The 21,337-nt window shown below is 41.9% G+C and overlaps 1 protein-coding gene across 3 annotated transcripts in view; it reads right to left on the reverse strand.

Annotated features, from left to right (window-relative positions):
* LOC124552734 (leucine zipper transcription factor-like protein 1) overlaps window positions 1-21,337 on the reverse strand; it is a 59,534-nt gene that overhangs the window by 30,888 nt on the left and 7,309 nt on the right. For all 3 annotated transcript variants that reach the window (XR_006967971.1, XM_047127076.1, XM_047127077.1), the window contains exons 3-4: window positions 15,202-15,396; window positions 7,061-7,265 (exon numbers count right to left, since the gene is read on the reverse strand). Coding sequence is in view for 2 of the 3 variants with exons in the window: in XM_047127076.1 (XP_046983032.1) it covers window positions 7,061-7,265; window positions 15,202-15,396 (400 nt within the window). In the remaining variant the exon portion in view is untranslated. The remainder of the gene's footprint in view (window positions 1-7,060; window positions 7,266-15,201; window positions 15,397-21,337) is intronic.

Below are 21,337 nucleotides of genomic sequence, written 5' to 3' on the forward strand. Positions count from 1 at the left end.
GTGTGTGTGTGTGTGTGTGTGTGTGTGTGTGTGTGAAATTGCAAATTTTGCAACTTTAGTTAGTAGCAGCATAAACAACAACTACTGTTCCCGGTTTGTTGGAATTTGGATGCAGATATGAGAAAGAAAATTATGGGCACAGCGCAGAAAGCGACGTCGAATGAGTAATTTGGACTGGCCAGTGAGGGGTCACTTGCACTTTGCTGTTGTGCATGGGGCGTGCTGTGGACTCCAAAGAAGAAAGGAGCCTTGTGACAAATGTAGAGCACTAGATAAAAATGAATGTTTTTATACAGACTCTGTGCCATGCTTATGGTTTTGATCAAGCAGTGAAGCATCTTGTATGAACATGTGTCTAGAAAGCTTTATTAATTGTCAGTTGTTGTGAGTTGAGAACTTATTTGAACACAGAAGAATAAATGGTACCATGTTTTGTGATTTCGTAGTGAGTGTTTGAATGTAGAAGCTCTCTTATAGCCCTCACCCCTCCACAATCAGAAAAGATGTCAGCAGTCAAATATATTAACCGCATAGCAGAACTACAACATCAAGAAAAAACAAGATGGTAACCTGGAAATTAGGAAAAGAAGATAACCGTTGTTACAGGGAACAAGTCAAGACTCGGAATCTCGCAATACATCGATGACTTAAAATCAACCCACAATAAGAAAAACAGCCCAGTTTTGATACAGTGCTCACTTACCTATAAAATGTGGTTCATTTGACCAGGTGACACATTTGCATTGACCCACGGTCCAATATTGATAATCCTGTGCTCACTGCAACTGTAACTGATGATGTAGTAGGACCACTTTGGGAGAATGGAAAAAATGCCCCTGTCAGAGCACAGAAAAGGCAAATGACAGAAAAGTGAGGAGCCAGCTGCTTAGTTCTGCTTCCTCACCTTGCCCTTTTCTGTGCCAAAAGAGAGAAGAAGAGGGACAGTGACGATGGAAGAGAGAGGAGACATTGACAGTGGGAGAGAAAGAAGGAGGGAACAGTGATGGTGGGAGAGGTAAAGTGGCTCTGTGTGTGTTTGTTAATTTGGGTGAAGAAAGTTCTATGTACTGACTTGGCAGAAAATCCTAAGAAATTTTGGTTTTATGTCAAAGTGGTAGGTGGATCAAAACAAAATGTCCAGACACTCTGTGACCGAAGTGGTACTGAAACAGAGGATGGCAGACTAAAGGCTGCAATACTACATGTCTTTTTCCAAAGCTGTTTCACAGAGGAAGACTGCACTGTAGTTCCCTCTCTAGATTGTTACACAGATGACAAAATGGTAGATATCGAAATAGACGACAGAGGGATAGAGAAACAATTAAAATCGCTCAAAAGAGGAAATGCCGCTGGACCTGATTGGATACCAGTTCAATTTTACACAGAGTACGCGAAGGAACTTGCCCCCCTTCTTGCAGCGATGTACCGTAGGTCTCTAGAAGAGCGTAGCATTCCAAAGGATTGGAAAAGGGCACAGGTCATCCCCGTTTTCAAGAAGGGACGTCGAACAGATGTGCAGAACTATAGACCTATACCTCTAACGTCGAGCAGTTGTAGAATTTTGGAACACGTATTATGTTAGAGTATAATGACTTTCCTGAAGACTAGAAATCTACTCTGTAGGAATCAGCATGGGTTTCGAAAAAGACGATCGTGTGAAACCCAGCGCGCGCTATTCGTCCACGAGACTCAGAGGGCCATAGACACGGGTTCCCAGGTAGATGGCGTGTTTCTTGACTTCCGCAAGACGTTCAATACAGTTCCCCACAGTCGTTTAATGAACAAAGTAAGGGCGTATCGACTATCAGACCAATTGTGTGATTGGATTGAAGAGTTCCTAGATAAAAGAACGCAGCATGTCATTCTCAATGGAGAGAAGTCTTCCGAAGTAAGAGTGATTTCAGGTGTGCCGCAGAGGAGTGTCGTAGGACCGTTGCTATTCACAATACACATAAATGACCTTGTGGATAACATTAGAAGTTCACTGAGGCTTTTTGCGGATGATGCTGTGGTATATCGAGAGGTTGTAACAATGGGAAATTGTACTGAAATGCAGGAGGATCTGCAATGAATTCATGCATGGTGCAGTGAATGACAACTGAATCTCAATGTAAACAAGTGTAATGTGCTGTGAATACATAGAAAGAAAGATCCTTTATCATTTAGGTACAATATAGCAGATCAGAAACTGGAAGCAGATAATTCCATAAATTACCTGGGAGTAGGCATTAGGAGTGATTTAAAATGGAATGACCATATAAAAATAATTGTCGGTAAAGCAGGTGCCTGACTGAGATTCATTGAAAGAATCCTAAGGAAATGCAATCTGAAAACAAAGGAAGTAGGTTACAGTACACTTGCTCGCCCACTGCTTGAATACTGCTCGCCGGTGTGGGATCCGTACCAGATAGGGTTCATAGAAGAGATAGAGAAGATCCAACAGAGAGCAGCGCGCTTCGTTACAGGATCATTTAGTAATCACGAAAGCGTTACGGAGATGATAGATAAACTCCAGTGGAAGACTTTGCAGGAGAGACGCTCAGTAGCTCGGTACAGGCTTTTGTTGAAGTTTCGAGAACGTACCTTCACCGAGGAGTCAAGCAGTATATTGCTCCCTCCTACGTATATCTTCCGAAGAGACCATGAGGATAAAATCAGAGAGATTAGAGCCCACACAGAGGAGAAAAGGAGGCAGAGTAAGTAGTGAGAGAGGGCACAGTTGCAGTGGAGTGTGTACTGTAACTCAATGGGACAATGGAGAGAGACATATATAGACAGCGAGATGTTGTCTATGAGGGCTTAACCACAAACAGAGACTGGCTAAAAGCATTCAGAATGTTCTATGTTAAAAGAGCGCAAATATTTTTGTACGCCAAAACTTTCAGTTAGGAAGGTGGAATGAAGATTGTGGTAGCTGGTTCCCCACTTTTTTTCAGAGTTTTTTTTTTAAGGGAAACAAAGTCACCTTTTTTCTGTTCCAACAAGAGCAGATTTCTGTTGGTGAAAATGTACATACTTGAGTCTGAAGTGGACTCTTACTTAAGTGGAGTTGTTCCATCGCCTTCTGCCAATAATCTATCAACTACAACTGTAAAGGCAAGGTTATATCACGCCTGTGGGGAAAAGATTAATTTGATACTTGAGACATGGTGAGGGCAGGCACTAGAGTAGTCCCAAACAATGAGGTCATCAGTTCCGTGGGATTAGGGATGGATGGGGAAGCAAGTAGGCCGTGCCCTTTCAGAGGGATCATCCTGGCATTTGACCTGAAGTGATTTAGGGAAATCACGAAAAACCTAAATCGGGATGGCCGGACACGAGTTTGAACAGACGTCCTCCCGAAGGCAAGTCCAGTGGGCTAACCACTGCACCACCTTGCTCAGTATTCTCCCAGTCACACAGCTGGAAATGCAGTTTCATCTTTTCTCTCTGTAACAAAGCAGGTTGATATGCACCGTGCTACTGTGTATGCCCTCCTATGTCATGTATTAAGGTCTACATAAAATTTTCACTAACTTTCTTTTCAAAATTCCAGTGTTAAATTTACTACATTAAGCACGTAGGATGCATATTATCAAAACAGTAGAAACAAATTCCCCCCACATAACTTTGTTATTCAGGTCATTCAGTTTGTTGTCTCATTTGCAATGAGCTAATTAGTTTTGTCAGAAACAATGGAAATCAAAAGTTATTGTAGTTATAAAATTTTGTACAGTTAGATGAAGGGAAAAGCATATGAGCTAATAGGTAAATTCTGAAAGAAAGACCACTTCCAAATAAAAAAGAGCTATTTACAGTAAAGGGTTTACGTTAATTAGTTTAAAAGATAGAGTTATTTAAAGATTTGATCTGGTCCAAACTTTCTGTGTCAATTATAGCAAAAGACTATAATTTTTTCAGGATATGTTGATATACTTTTGACAGCCACATTTTTCTGATTCCAGTAAGGAGTGAGAGTGTCTATTTAGAAGTTACTAAATTTTCAATAACTAAATTTTAACATACAAGATGGATCCCATAGTCACAAATCTGGGATTTCCACTGCATAGGCATAAATGTGTACTGCTTAGCCTAATAGATACTGCTCATAAGAAATAATATACAAATAAAATACACTGACAAAATCAATGGCCAATAAAAGATGAACTTTCTGACCTTTGGAATTTGTTAACTATTATAAATTAACAAAGTTAAGTGATATCCTAATTCGAGTCTCTATAGGACCAACACCCACTCCATTTTCAGCCAGTCTGCTTTAGGTTTTAACTCTTCCTCCAGTCTGAGCTCTCATTCATTCTGTTCATTCCACTTTTAGTCTGCGGCTGTTCTTTAGCCCAGCCTCGGGAATTTTTTCAGTTGCATTTCTGTTCGTGTGAACTGAGCTGAGAGAACATATTTTATAGTAATGAATAATAGACAATCAGACAATGTGTGTTTCCAAACAGTGGAAACTCCAGGTTGGAATACCAACAACGTAGGAAAAGATAGATTGCTACTTATCGTAAAAATGGCACAGTAAGTTGCAGACAGGCTCAGTTAAAAGACACTTACACATTACCTTTTAGCCACAGCATTCAGCAGAAAAAGAGAGAGATAAACACACCATTCATTCACACAGGCAAGCATACCTCACGCGCACAGGACTGTCGACTCGGGTCAGAATGCAACTATCGTGTGGAATGGAAGGAGTGATTTGGATGGAGTGAGGAAGGGGCAGAGGTAGAAGTGTGCAAGTGGGGGGGGAGGGAGGAGTGCTGTTTGGCGGAGTGTTTGGGGCTCCATCCTTGTGCCACTGCCACTCCCAACCCCTTGCCACAAGCGTTATATCCCTTAGGAAGACCCAAGATCGGGACCTGTCCAATCCACTGATCCAGCAATTCCTATTCTCGTCCTGTTACAGGCTTATCCTATCCTATCAGAGGCTGCACCACCTGCAAAAGCAGCAATGTCATAAGTCAGCTCTGCTGCAATCATTGCACAGCTTTTATATTGGCATGACTACCAACCAGCTGTCCACCAGAACAAACACCCACTGCCAAACAGTGGCCGAGAGCAAAGTAGACCACGGTGCGGCTCAACATGCTGACGAACATAAATTGCTCGATTTCGACAGCTGCTTCACTACCCGAGCCATTCAGATCGTCCCCTCCACCACCAGCTTTTCTTAACTGCGCAGATGGTAGTTATCCTTACAACACATTCTCCAGTCCCAAAATTATCCCTGCCTCAACCTATGGTAGAATATTGTCCCCACACCCTTCATCTAACAGTTTCAACCCCCCCTGTCTTATCACCCCTTCCCCATTCTCATCTCCAACTTTGTTTGCTGCCATCTGCTGACACACCCATCCATCTTTCCCTGCTCCTCTCCTTTTTGCTCCCTTTTTTCCTCACCTCTCTGTCCCACAATCTCCTGATGCTGTTTCTGTTGGCTTTCTAGTTCCTCACCCCCCCCCCCCCTCCCCACCCGTACACTGCTATTCCTTTCCCTTCTCCTTCCCCGCCCCCTCCAGATTGCTGCTTCTGTGCCATGTGACGGTTGCATTCTGGTTTGAAGTGATCAAGTTGGCCATGAGATGTGCTTGCTTTCGTGAATGAATGGTGTGTGTTTCTCTTTCTTTTTCTGACTAAGGCTGTGGCCAAAAAGCTCACGTGTAAGTATCTTTTAAATGTTCCTGTCTGCACATTAATGTGCAGGTAGCAGTCTATCTTTTCCTACATTGCAGAATATATGTTTTGGGTCATTTGAAAAATATTTGTGACTAATAACAGTGCTGAGACTTTTTCTATGTAAATGAATGTGACACAACATACAAGGGCGAACCCAAAAAAATACCAGAATTATTTTTTAAAAGCTATATATTTTCAAATTCTTTACAAAACAACCTTACCCCCTACAAAATACTCTCCCTTACAACCAATACATTTGTCCCATCGATGCTTCCACTGTTAGAAACATTTTTTGTAGTAATCTTTAGAAATGACTGATGGATTTACCCTTTTTTTCCAAATTGGTGTCCTTTTACGCCCCTTTTCATGTGAGAAAATAAAAGAAAGTCACATGGAGCCAAGTCAGCCCAAATACGTTGTGTGGGGCAGCTGAACAGTGCCATTTTTAGGCAAAAACTGTCTGACAGAGATGGCTGTGTGTGCAGGTGTGTTGTCGTGGTGGGAGACCCAATCTCCTATCTGCCACAAATTGGGTCTTTTTTGATGAACACTGTTGCTCTATCTTCTTAACACTTCCAAATAAAAGGTCTGATTGACGGTCTGACCAGGAGGCAAACTTTTTGTTGATTCGGGCAGTTTATGTATGTCCAGAATGAGGTTTGTCATCAATTAACACGTCACCATCTTTATATCGAGCAAATCACTTGTACACTTGAGTTTTTCCTATAGTGCCATCTTGGTAAGCTGTTTTCAACATTAGAACAGTTTCAGCTGGATTTTTACTAGAACAGTTTCAGCAGGATTTTTACTAGAACAGTTCCAGCAGGATTTTTACTAGAACAGTTTCAGCAGCATTTTTACCAAGAAGAAAACAAAATTTCACAGCTGCACGTTGTTCATTTAATATTGCCATCTTAAAAAATGAAACAAGAACAAAACAGCGCTAGCAAAAACAAGCACTGCAGATGAACCGTACAGCACAAGCTCCACCCATGGCAACGTTATTCCAGTTTCTTTTGTTTGGGTACCCCCTATTTGTTCACTTCATCTATACTGTACTTAGGAAGAAATAAGAACAATTATGATCTGCATGTGTCCATACTAACTAACTCTCAGTAAATATAATTAGAGACTGTGAGATATCTGATCATCTGTGACAGGACCTTAGAAATGGGACTGAAGATTGGTAAGCTTCCAGTTAGGAACTTAAAAAGAAGGTTATGGCTATACATTTTAAAGATAAGTTCTTCAACAGTACTCCCAGGTGGCAATCCACCAAAACTGTGGAGTTACCGAGGCTTATTCTGTAACAAGTAGGACTAGTTTACCTGACAACAGGTCCAAAATGGGTGGAGGATACCCCACGACAGAGTCCGCACTCTGCACTCACCAGAAGGCGTGCCTCCTCCAGCTGCTCCTGCAGGGAGCCACAGTGTGCCTCCAGTCGCCGCACCTCCGCAGTCAGCAGTGCGGACGCCCCGCCCGCGTCCCGGCCGCCATCCGTGCCCAGTGGGGCCAGCCGTCCGCCCGCTGGCAGCGGCCGCTCGGGAGCCGCTCCCGTCTCCTCCAGTGCTGCCACCTGCTCCAGTTGCTCTCTGCAGTGAGTAAACAGAGGGCTGCCAGTCAGGCTGTTCTGGTGGAAACCGGGTGGGGAGGGACGGACTGACAGCCGACAGATGGACAGTTAGCCATTTGTCGTGGTATAGTATCGGATAGTGAGATAACAGTGACTTACCACAAACAGGGTGAGTCAAAAAGGCCTTAACAATTTTGGAAGTGATACAGAAATTTATTGTGGTAACTTACATAATCAGTAGATGTGTCATTTTGTAGTGAACAACCTCAAGTTTGTTTCACGTAGTGCACCAATAATCCTTTCCACAGCCAGGATCACCAACCTAGTGCACAGTTAAAATGGATACTTTCACTAGTGCGGAGTGTGCTTGCCGTGTATTTTGGTTTTGTGAAACCAATTCTGCAGTAACTCTTCGGCATAAATTTTGCACCAAATATCCTAAACAACCCCCAAACTACTGGGTGAAGGTGTGGGGGGACAATATGTTACCACAGGCTAAGTCAAAACAAGGCCCCGGGAGTACACAACATTCCATTAGAACTACTGACAGCCTTGGGAGAGCCAGTCCTGACAAAACTCTACCATCTGGTGAGCAAGATGTATGAGACAGGCGAAATACCCTCAGACTTCAAGAAGAATATAATAATTCCGATCCCAAAGAAAGCAGGTGTTGACAGATGTGAAAATTACTGAACTATCAGTTTAATAAGTCACAGCTGCAAAATACTAACGCAAATTCTTTACAGACGAATGGAAAAACTGGTAGAAGCCAACCTCAGGGAAGATCAGTTTGGATTCCGTAGAAATGTTGGAATGTGTGAGGCAATATTGACCCTACAACTTATCTTAGAGCCAGGATGGTTCCTTTCAAAGGGCACGGCAGACTTCCTTCCCCGTCCTTCCCTAATCCGATGAGACCGATGACCTCGCTGTCTGGTCTCCTTTCCCAAAATCAACCAACAACCAACTTATCTTAGAAGAAAGATTAAGGAAAGGCAAACCTACATTTCTAGCATTTGTAGACTTAGAGAAAGCTTTTGACAATGTTGACTGGAATACTCTCTTTCAAATTCTGAACGTGGCAGGGGTAAAACACAGGGAGCAAAAGGCTATTTACAATTTGTACAGAAACCAGATGGCAGTTATAAGACTCGAGGGACATGAAAGGGAAGCAGTGGTTGGGAAGGGAGTGAGACAGGGTTGTAGCCTCTCCCCGATGCTATTCAATCTGTATATTGAGCAAGCAGTAAAGGAAATGAAAGAAAAGTTCGGAGTAGGTATTAAAATCCATGGAGAAGAAATAAAAACTTTGAGGTTTGCCGATGACATTGTAATTCTGTCAGAGACAGCAAAGGACTTGGAAGAGCAGTTGAACGGAATGGACAGTGTCTTAAAAGGAGGGTATAAGATGAACATCAACAAAAGCAAAATGAGGATAATGGAATGTAGTCGAATTAAGTCAGGTGATGCTGAGGGAATTAGATTAGGAAATGAGACACTTAAAGTAGTAAAGGAGTTTTGCTATTTGGGGAGCAAAATAACTGTTGATGGTCGAAGTAGAGAGGATATAAAATGTAAACTGGCAATGGCAAGGAAAGCGTTTCTGAAGAAGAGGAATTTGTTAACATTGAGTATAGATTTAAGTATTAGGAAGTCGTTTCTGAAAGTATTTGTATGGAATGTAGCCATGTGTGGAAGTGAAACATGGACAATAAATAGTTTGGACAAGAAGAGAATAGAAGCTTTCGAGATGTGGTGCTACAGAAGAAAGTTGAAGATTAGGTGGGTAGGTCACGTAACTAATGAGGAGGTATTGAATAGGATTGGGGCAAAGAGAAGTTTGTGGCACAACTTGACTAGAAGAAGGGATCGGTTGGTAGGACATGTCCTGAGGCATCAAGGGATCACAAATTTAGCATTGGAGGGCAGCGTGGAGGGTAAAAATCGTAGAGGGAGACCAAAAGATGAATACACTAAGCAGATTCAGAAGGATGTAGGCTGCAGCAGGTACTGGGAGATGAAGAGGCTTGCACAGGATAGAGTAGCATGGAGAGCTGCAGCAAACCAATCTCAGGACTGAAGACCACATCAATAACAGGCTGAGGCTGGGATAACTTCCGAGGTAAGAGAATGTGCTGTAAGGATAATTACTATCTGCACAGTTCAAAAAAGCTGGTGGGCAAGGGATAATCTGGATGGCTAAGGTAGTGGAAGTGGCCACTGAAATCTAGCGTGTTATGTTCAGCTGCACGTTGCGTGGCACGGTGGTCTACTTTGCTCTCGGCCACAGTTTGGCAGTGGGTGTTCATGCTGGTGGACAGCTGGCTGGTAGTCAAACCAGTATAAAAAGCTGTCCAATGATTGCAGCAGAGCTGGCGTATGACACGGCTGCTTTCTCAGATGGCTTAGTGTCTGATGGGGGTAGGATACGTCTGTGTCAGGACTGGAATATGTAGTGACGAGTTGGTGGATTGGATAGGTCTTCCACAAGGATCATATCCTTGTGGCAAGGGGTCAGGGTTGGGCATAAGAGCTTTGTTGAGACGGGCTGTTCGTTGTGACCCAATAAATCGACAGTTTCCCTGTGTGTCACTGGTACTGTGTATCTGGATATGCTTGAAAACTTTTTAATTCCACAGATCAGTGAAGATGTCAGACACTTCACAAACGCATTTCCTCATGAATGTTTGAGATTTCCTCAGTAATCACATTCCCAGGTGTGGACTGGCTATGACAGGCCAACTGCACTCCCACCTCACTCCCCACACTTGACATCACTCTATTTCTAACACTGGAGTTTCATTATCGACCAAACATTCTAACGACTTGAAAAATCAAATCTACTCTGACGTCGCACAACTTATCCCCAATTTGCTGCAGTGAGTGTGGGGTGGCATGTGGCATGTTTGCTACATCACAAATGGTAGTTACATCCAACCAAAATGGCACCTGACAATTTTATGTGAAACTTGAGGTTGGTTGCTACAAAATGACGCATCGACCAATTCTGCAAGTTCTCTCAATAAATTTCTTTATCATTCCAAAGCTGTAAAGTCCTTTTTGACTATCCCTGTGTAATGTTTGACCATAGACATCTCAAAATACTTCTCACAGTTGGCAACACTATCTATATTGCTAAAATGCTAACCCAGAACTTGTTACCAGTTATTGTGTTGGGGCAAAAAAAAAAATTCAATTTTCAATATTTCCCATAATTATTTACCAAATTTAAAATGCTGTTTCAATCTACTCACTAACAGATTTAATTTTATGTTAAAAGTTTAACACAATAAGACAAGTATTACAGTTAGAAACTGTAAGCGATGGTGCACAAAATACCCGGACTTCATTCATACAGTATTTGAGATTTTTCTCAAAGTTCGATGCTTTGTTGTGTAAAACTTACAAAAAAAATTAAAATTCAAAGGATTGGTCAACAGTGGCCACTACTTTCTCCCATGTTTTGGGCAGCACATGAATCCTGCAGCTGAAGAACTGGCTGTCTTTTGAGGAAATCAACAAATCAATCCAATTTTGCATTTGTTCGTATGACCTGAAGCGCTGGTCAGCCAAATCGTGTGTCATTGATTGAAAAAAGTGGTAGTCAGAGGGAGCAATGTCTGGGGAACACAGCAGGTTGGGTATGACTTCCTATTTCAATGTTTGCAAGTATGTTTTTATAGGTTTTGTGACATGGGGTCAAGTACTGTCACGCTGCAAAATCACCTTCTCACGTCTAACGATATGCTGTGGCTGTTCAGAGCTCAGCTGAAACACATCAATTCCATTTGATAATGATCTCCTGTGATGGTTTCCATCTGTCTCAGTAGTTTCAAGAACCTTCTCTCTTCCCATGTCATACAAATTTTTAATGTCAAAATATCCATTCTTGCAGCATTGAAAATTAAAACTTCCCGCAAATAATGAGAAGTGGGCTCGTAAGTTGATGTATTCAATCAAGAATAACTTTATGATTCAATCAAAAACTGACCAATATTTTGATGGTGTTATTGTATGGCACTTACGACTTACCACCTGCACCATCATTTTCCGCTATTGCCATCTATTGCAAGATGGTGGAAGCAAAGTTATAACCCTAATAAATTTCAGCTGTCCATGCAGTAAAACTGCCACATCACCCATGACACCTTAATTTATTACTTCTTTACAATTAACTTTACTGCCAACACACTTTGCAGACACTATTTACACGTAAGCAAAACTCCTATGAGCAGCTGCTTAACAGCTTATTTGTCTGTCTTTGGAACAAAATACATCACTGACTCTACATATTAGGGATCCAACAGCTTGTTGGTGGGTTTGTGGAGTTAGATGTCTATGCACAAGTAATTTAATTTGAGTAAATAAAGGGCTGATAGTTTGTTATGCGGTGATGGTACCCGAGAACGACCCAGTTGGGTTCCATAGGATTTATATCAGGTGAATTTGGTTGGTCGCCAAGATGTCAAACTGAGTTCCTTACAATGCTCCTTAAACCACTATAGTGTGGTTCTGGCTCCAAGATGTTGATGTATTGCTGAAGATGAAGGGATGCAGGTGGTTCGCAGCTGTCAGTCTATCTTTGATACTTACAAAATTCCCATGCAAGTTCAGGAGAATGTCTCCCACAGCATAATACTTCTGCCACCAGCCTGAGTCTGTGGCACGCTGCACGTTTCCAGCTGTCATTCGGCTCGAGTACGGCATTTGTGGAGATGTCCATCGATGTAGTGTAGCAAAAATGTGATTCATCCGAAGAGCCAACGTGTTTCCAGTGACTGACAGTCAAATACCGATGGCCCCATGTGAAAACGTACGGGTGGTCTGCTACGGAGCTGCATGTTCGACAACGTACACTGAACGGTGGGCTCCAAAACAGCAGAGATGCCACAAATCACCATCTATCATACTTTACAGAGCAGACAAGCCTCAGCACCCCATGTTCTATGAAGAGTTGTGGACATCCAACCATTTATTGCTTAATAGTAGTTTCACTGTACTTCTACCTCTTTCCACAGATGCTCACAACAGCAACACACAGACATTTGACCAGCTTCACCGTTTTCAAGATACTCATTCATGGGCTCTGCGTAATAATAATCTCCCTTTGTCAAAATCGCTTATATCAATGGATTTCCCTATTTGCAGCCCATATCTTCACTACGGTGACCCTGTCCGTGTGTTTCACTTACGTACTATTCTTACTGCATCACATGCCTGCAATGCCACCAGGCAGCATCCAGTATCATGGTGAGCAGTGGTCATAATGTTTTGGTTTATCAGTGTATATCAATGCATGTACCTCCAAAATTATATTACTATACAAAACATAGTTCAGGGGATATGATGTCGTAAACACTGAGATGAGTGAAAATATAACTTTTGCTTACAATGGTGTGCAAATTACTCAGTGTTTCATAATGAGAGCACTTAGCAACTTCCAATGAACTTTAGGTATAATTTCAAACCTTTTCTAAACTTTTTCTTGCTTACACACTTAAAGACAAATATTTAACATATTAACTAATTTGTAAAAAAAAATCAGACACTTGAAGCTCTTTTATAATTGGGAGTTTGATTATTTAAAGAACTGGGAATTTGCTGGTATAACACTAAACAACTTAACATAGTGGGCAGTGTACGAGAGCTGTTCAAAAAATTCAGCAGCATTTGAAATTTTATGCCAATGGTGTGTTGGACTAAAATGTAGTTGGCATCCCTGCACTTGCCCATATTTAATGTGTAATTGCTGTATGTTTCATTGTCATATGTCTGTTAGTTATTGTTCAGTGCTGTAATAAGTAGAACATTGCGTCACACAGTTTGCAAATTTCTATGTGGTAAAGACAAAGGAGCAACGTGTCTGCATTGAATCTTGTGTGAAACACTAGAAAACATTTACAGAGACACGCCAAATGATCCAGGAAGCCTACAGAGATGAGGCTTAAGCTGTCCTCAGTGTTACGAATGGTCCCTATGGTTTAAAAATGTCCGGACAGAAGTTACAGATGACCCTCATTCAGGACGCCCTTTGACGTCTACTGCAGACACTCGTGTCAGAAATGTCAATGAAATTGTGTGAGCCAATCGAAGACTAACTGTCTGAGATATTGCAGAAGAATGTAACGTTGCAGTTGGACCATGTCACAAAATCGTGACACAGCATCATGCAACGCATCGTCTTGCCACAAAGTTCGTCTTACATCAAGACCAGAAAGTACTTCACATTGCAATCTGTGAAGAGGCTTAGTATCGCACAAATGAGAATGAAATGTTCCTTAAGAGAATCGTAACTGCTGATGAGATGTGGGTCTATGTTTAAGATGTTGAGAACAAGGTTCAACCTTAACAATGAGTCAGGAAAGGTTCTCCAGGATCAAAACAAGCTCGTCAGGTCAATACAAATGTGAAAGCCACGGTGATAGTTTTCTTTGACTTTGAACGATTAGTTCATCACGAATTTGTGCCACAGGGACAAACTGTTAATTGATGGTACTATCGGGACACGTTGCGACACTTGCGAGAAAATGTGACACAATTCATGCCTTAGCGTCACGATAATGCATCCGCACATTCATCCCTGTTGGTGAGTGACTACTGCAAAAAAAAAACGAAATCACTGTGCTGCCTCAACCTCCATACTCTCCAGACCTGGCTCCTGCAGATGTTTTTTTTTTTCCCCCAAAGTTGAAAACTCCTTTGAAAGGACAAACATTTGCAATGGGATAGAAGAGATAAAAGAAAATTTGCTGACATGGTTTGACACTATCCAGCAAAAGGTATACCGAGACTGCTTCTGGAAGTGGAAACGGTATTGGGAGCAGTGTATCAGTTGTGGAGAAGAGTATTTCAAAGGAGACCATGCGAAGTAAGTAAAAGGTAAGAGTAGAAAAACTTTGTGGATAAAGTTCTGCAATTTTCTGAACAGACCTCATATACAGTTTGTGACCTGTGGGCTGAAAATTGAGTTTCATACGACAGGGAGAACAACAATTTCATCAGCAACACTGCAGGAATACATATATAACAATATCAACATACACCATATGTAATAAAACACACATTAAGAAAAAGGTGCTTACATCAGAAATGTTCATAACTTACATGTAAAATGACAGAATATGAGATTTAAAGATACTGCATACAAATGAAAATGTATGTGTACTTCAGGCCACTGATAATGCATTAATAAACTGAGGTGATCTGCAACTGGCAAAACAAATGTTTTCTTTATCCAGTTGCAAATAGGTGGTCCTGACCTAAAAAAGCATTAATATAAATTAATAGCATTGACATATTAATAACATTGAAGATGTCACTAACCGAATTTGATTGTAACAGGATGTGTTTATCAAATAAATAGTGTAGAAACCAGGTATTTATTTACAGCTGCGTACCCACACAAGTACCATGCAGTGTCTAGTCTCGTACTTAATGTTTACGACATCATATCTCCCGAAATATGTCTCGTACATTAATATAATATTATAGGTACATCCAGCAGTATATGTGGATCCCGTCTGCAAAAGTTATTGTGAGCAGAGTTAGTAGCAAAGAATTAATAAATGTAAATGCCATGCATGCAAATATTTTATCCTGTGACACCTACTACTATATTATGTTCACAAGAGCCTCTAACTATGGGCATTTATCAGTGAGAATTCATTCTGAAATAAAGATATTTGTAATCTGGCTGATATCTAAAGACATGGGTTGTGTTAGTTCTCGTTTTGTCAATTTTGTTTACGATAAGAGCCACTTGGCTTCATCTAATCTAATGTAACATCACGTGATGTAACATGGCCCACTACTTCCGAAGACGATATTTTTACAAATATCAAAACCTAGGTCGAGGGCTAATAAACCTTTACTTGGAACTGGTTGACTGATTTTTCAACCTCTTGTTGTTTTGCAGTCACGTTTAAGATTTTGATAACACAGTAAGTTTACCGCACCTGTCTTGCAGCTGTGACATGTCAGCGGAGAGGCGCAGGTGCCAGCGCTCAGCTTGGGCCAGCAGCTGGCGCAGCAGCAGCGCGGTGGCGCGGCCGTGGCTCATCAGCTCCGCCTCCACGTCGGCGCGCACCGCCTCGCGCAGCCCGCACAGCAGCTCCCGCACCTCCTCTGCCGTGTACGTCTCCTCCGACAGCCTGTGGCACGGGTGCCCCGTCCGAGTCAGCTCTCCGGATACCTCTCACTCCAGTACTCCAATATTTATTTATTTTTATTCATTTGCTGTGTTTTTCTATCAGGTGTATTCCAAAACCGAGGTCCTTTTGCTCATCAAAAAATAAGTTCACGAGAAAAGGTTTTTATTGGCAGTAATATTTTACTAAATACACTACTGGACATTAAAATTGCTACACCAAGAAGAAATGCAGATGATAATCGGGTATTCATTGGACAAATATATTATACTAGAACTGACATGTGATTACATTTTCACGCAATTTGGGTGCATAGATCCTGAGAAATCAGTGCTCAGAATGACCACCTCTGGCCGTAATAACGGCCTTGAGACGCCTGGGCATTGAGACAGACAGAGCTTGGATGGCGTGTACAGGTACAGCTGCCCATGCAGCTTCAACATGATACCACAGTTCATCAAGAGTAGTGACTGGCGTATCGTGACGAGCCAGTTGCTCGGCCACCATTGACCAGACGTTTTCAATTGGTGAGACATCTGGAGAATGTGCTGGCTAGGGCAGCAGTCAAACATTTTCTGTATCCAGAAAGGCCCATACAGGACCTGCAACATGCAGTCGTGCATTATCCTGCTGAAATGTAGGGTTTCGCAGGGATCGAATCAAGGGTAGAGCCACGAATCGTAACACATCTGAAATGTAATGTCCACTGTTCAAAGTGGCGTCAATGGGAACAAGAGGTGACCGAGATGTGTAACCAATGGCACCCCATACCATCAAGAAGGGTGACACGCCAGTATGGCGATGACGAATACACACTTCCAATGTGTATTCACCGTGATGTCGCGATACACGGTTGCCGCCATCATGATGCTGTAAACAGAACCTAGATTCATCCGAAAAAATGAAGTTTTGACATTCGTGCACCCAGGTTCGTCGTTGAGTACACCATTGCAAGCGCTCCTGTCTCTGATGCAGCATCAAGGGTAACTGCAGCCTAGGTCTCTGAGCTGATAGTCCATGCTGCTGCAAACGCCGTTTGGTTGTTGTCTTGCAAACGTCCTCATCTGCTGACTCAGGGATTGAGACAAGGCTGCACGATCCATTTCAGCCATGCAGATAAGATGCCTGTTATCTCGACTGCTAGTGATAAAGAGGCCATTGGGATCCAGCACGGCATTCCGTATTACCCTCCTGAACCCACCGATTCCATATTCTGCTAACAGTCATTGGATCTCGACCAACGCGAGCAGCAATGTTGCGATACGATAAACTGCAATCACGATAGGCTACAATCCGACCTTTATCAAAGTCGAAAACGTGATGGTACGCATTTCTCCTCCTTACACGAGGCATCACAACAACGTTTCACCAGGCAACGCCGGTCAATTGCTGTTTGTGTATGAGAAATCGGTTCGAAACTTTCCTCGTGTCAGCATGTTGTAGGTGTTGCCACCGGCGCCAACCTTGTGTGAATGCTCTGAAAAGCTAATCATTTGCATATCACAGAATCTTCTTCCTGTCGGTTCAATTCCTTGTCTCTGGTGGTGTAGCAATTTTAATGGCCAGTAGTGTATTTACTTTACTTTCCCACATAATCATTGTTCATATCTGTTCACTTTCTGTAGCACAGCACCACCTTCTTTAACCCCTCTGCAAAGAAGTCTGAGCCTGGGAATTGAACCAGTTAGTAACACTAGAGTTCGTCAGAATTTTGAAATTGCTGTCCACCCAGCCTCTTTTTCAAATGCGAGAAGAGGAGGTCATTTCGTGCAAGGTTGGGGCTGTACAGAGGGTGATCAAATAGTTCCCAATGAAAATCCTGAATATTCTGTTCAGTTTTGGCAGCAGTGTGTCGGAGTGCACTGTGACGAAAGAGGATTGTGCCAGACGACAGTTCCCCGCATCGTCAATTCTGGGTCATGTATCTCAGTTTGGTCAACATTTCATTTCACATTATACGTCAGCTGTAATTGTTGGCCCACAGTCAAGGAAATCAGTCAAAAGGACACCCTTTTCGTTCCAAAAAATGGTAGCCATCGTTTTTCGATTTGAGAACAGATATTGCTTAAACTTTTCTGGATTGGCTGAATTTGAATGCCAACACTGCTTTGACTGTTGTTTTGATTCTGTGTCAGTGTTGGATATCCACATCTCGTCGCCTGTAACAATGTATTTTCCATAGCACTCCAAAAACTGCCATGCACTACACATTCTTTGATCTTTGTGCTGCATTTTTGGAATGCACCTCACACACTGTTTGTGATATCCCAGCTGTACAGTAACAATCCTGTAACTTGAGGTTTGAGCAACATTTTGGAATTTATTAACCAGATCACTTCTAAGTTTTTGTTTCACTTGATCAATGATGTTAATACTGGGTCTGCCACTCAGTTGTTCATTGTGAACATTTGTGCTGCCATTTTGAAATTCTCAACATTTTCAAACTTGTTTGTCACTCATTATTTCAGGTCCATACATTAAGCATAACCAGCAAAAATCTAATCACGCCACACACTTCACATCTGGTGGGATCTACGATTGTCTCGGCTATTGCAATCTGTTCTCATTGAGTGGTAAACGACCATTGGTTCAAACCGACACTACTGTAGGTTCTTAAAGAGTCAGTAGACAGTTCTGCATTTGTGAAACTTCATTCACACCTACCGTCAGTCAAATATTGCTCACCAGACCTCAGTTTTGCGATATGCCTGGTATAATGTTCTTACAAACACATTGTCTGTGCACAAACAACCTGATCTAAACTCATTTTGTTCCTCAGAAGTAACAGCTTCTTTAATCTAGGAGCCTGTACAGCCTTTATTGCATCGAGGTTTTCAACGGTGTGAGCTGTGATAGCATACGGAAGATTGCACCTGGCTGTGGATATCGGCCTCACCTCACAGAGGTAGTGAAAAGTCTTTATAAAAATATGTGCATTGTAATAAGCTCTGTGTTATGAGACAACATCTGTGTGATTCTGGGGAATAGTAGATGGCGATACAGCTGTAATCAATCGTACAACACGATCCACCTTCTTGCTGTTATAATATTTTTCTAATGTGAGGTTTCCCTCCTTCTCGAACATATGGGAAGAACATTTCACAAATACACAAATAAATTTTACACGCACACATTTCATACTTTCGGCCTTGATTATACAGACACACACATATATGTAATAGACCACATATAATACACAGATAAATCTACATGTACACATTTCTTATTTTGGCCTTAATTGTATAAACTATTTAAGTTTTTCACATATCTACATTGTAAATAAAAATTCATCAACACTATAGTAGCAATTCTGTAGCAAATAGTCACTCACTGCAGTTTTGAATTTATGCATGCCAGTTATTGCCTTAATTTTTTTAGGTAGTTTGTTACACAGTTTTTTTTCCATGATTGCAGGGGTCCTTTTTGTTTTAGTGTTGTATGTGAAAGCTGCATATGTAAATCTTGATTATTCCTTGTGTTGTATGAATGGATATTTTGGTTTTTTGGAGCAATCTTGCTATTTTCATCTATGATTTTCCTTATAAACATCATTGTTTCTAGGATATATAGGCACGGTAATGGAAGAATATGAAGCTTTTTAAATGAGGGTTTGCATGAAGATCGAGGTGCTGAGCCTTCCGTGGCTCTTATAATTCTTTTTTGTGCAATAAAACAGCTATTGCTGGGTGGTGAATCAAACCATATCTTAGTAGTGATTCTGCTTGGGCATAGTACACATTTTTCATGGCTTGCACTGATGTGCATCCAGCAGGAATTTTTATGACAGAACTTCAGTCTGTGGCATACCCCACTGCCTTCCAAACTCCTGTCCGCTCTGACATCACGAGCAGCCATCTGGCATTCCCGGAGTATCTCCAACGTAAATTACCACACCAATCTGAACGGAACCTAATTTTCTTTTACGTATAACTATTATTACTTAAACTAAGTTTCTCACAGTTCGACTCTCAGTTCAACTCTCACAAACTCAGTGCAGCAGTAAGGGTGCATATTACCAATTCCCGTTTATTACCATGTGCCTTGCACCTTTCCAGTATTTATTTTATTTATTTAGCGTATGGCTCATAACATCACAGTAAAAATTACAGAAACAACTCGATTAAAAGAAAAAACATATTTATAAACAGAGCAATAAGTAACAGTTTGTATATAAGGACACCGTCAATTGTAAATTTACACTCACAGAAGAGCAATCACAAGCAGACGTCCAGCTTAAATAATATATAGTCGATTGCCTCTTGGGCCGCCATTAGGAAATCCTGTGGGTCACCCTCATATGCCCTTAGTGGGCATTCCTGCATGATGTGTTTGACCATCTGTCTCTCAGCGCCACAGTCGCAAGCGGCCGAAGGAAGTTTACCCCATCTGTGTAAGGAGTCGGTGCATCTCCCACAGTTGGTTCTGATACGATTAAGAGTTGACCAAACTTTGAGAGGGCAATCAAATCCGTTTGGTTTACTAAAGATGCATGGTATACTGTGGCAGTTTACTGCTGTTCTGCTCTCCCATTCCTCTTTCCACCGGTCATTTATTTTAAAGTTGGTTTGGTGCAGAGCCTGTGCGGTCTTTAGTGGAGGATGCCTAGACCGGAGTCAGTTTCCTTGGATGTCGTGAGTATCTTCATGGATTTGTAATTGAGGGTTGGTCATGATTTTTTGAAATTCTCTAACCAGAGTGTGTTCTCGGCACAGGTTAAGAGGGGCTATGTTACTGAGAACGGGCAGCCACACTGTAGGAGTTGGCCTGATTGTGCCTGATATACCAGAAACAACTCGATTAAAAGAAAAAACATATTTATAAACAGAGCAATAAGTAACAGTTTGTATATAAGGACACCGCCAATTGTAAATTTACACTCACAGAAGAGCAATCACAAGCAGACATCCAGCTTAAATAATATATAGTCGATTGCCTCTTGGGTCGCCATTAGGAAATCCTGTGGGTCACCCTCATATGCCCTTAGTGGGCATTCCTGCATGATGTGTTTGACCATCTGTCTCTCAGCGCCACAGTCGCAAGCGGCCGAAGGAAGTTTACCCCATCTGTGTAAGGAGTCGGTGCATCTCCCACAGTTGGTTCTGATACGATTAAGAGTTGACCAAACTTTGAGAGGGCAATCAAATCCGTTTGGTTTACTAAAGATGCATGGTATACTGTGGCAGTTTACTGCTGTTCTGCTCTCCCATTCCTCTTTCCACCGGTCATTTATTTTAAAGTTGGTTTGGTGCAGAGCCTGTGCGGTCTTTGGTGGAGGATGCCTAGACCGGAGTCAGTTTCCTTGGATGTCGTGAGTATCTTCATGGATTTGTAATTGAGGGTTGGTCATGATTTTTTGAAATTCTCTAACCAGAGTGTGTTCTCGGCACAGGTTAGGAGGGGCTATGTTACTGAGAACGGGCAGCCACACTGTAGGAGTTGGCCTGATTGTGCCTGATATAATACGCATTGTTGCTTAAGTTGGCTTTCTACCATGTGTGTGTGTTTGCTGTTGAGCCACACAGGGGCACAGTATTCTGCCACTGGATACACCAAGCCAAGTGCGGATGTTCTTAAGGTAGATGCTGTGGAGCATCAAGTGGTGCCACAGAGCTTCTGCAATATGTTGTTGCGTGTTTTAAGTTTCGCTGCAGTTTTTGTTAGGTGTTCTTTGAATGTTAGTGTCCTATCTAGGGTAACCCCAAGGTATTTTGGGTGTTTGTTGTGATTTAGTAATTTCCCGTCTAGATAGGCATGTAGTTCTCTGTTGGCCATTTTGTTGTTCAAATGGAAGGCAGATACTTCCGTCTTTGTAGCACTAGGCTGTAGCCTCCATTTTCTAAAGTACTCGCTGAGAATCCCTAGGTCACTCGTAAGGATATCTTCGGCAGTTTCTGTATTTCTGTGGGCTGTTGCTAGAGCCCAGCCGTCACCATAACCAAATTTG

This window comes from Schistocerca americana, chromosome 10 (assembly GCF_021461395.2).
Source record: "Schistocerca americana isolate TAMUIC-IGC-003095 chromosome 10, iqSchAmer2.1, whole genome shotgun sequence".
Taxonomy (NCBI): Eukaryota; Metazoa; Arthropoda; class Insecta; order Orthoptera; family Acrididae; genus Schistocerca; species Schistocerca americana.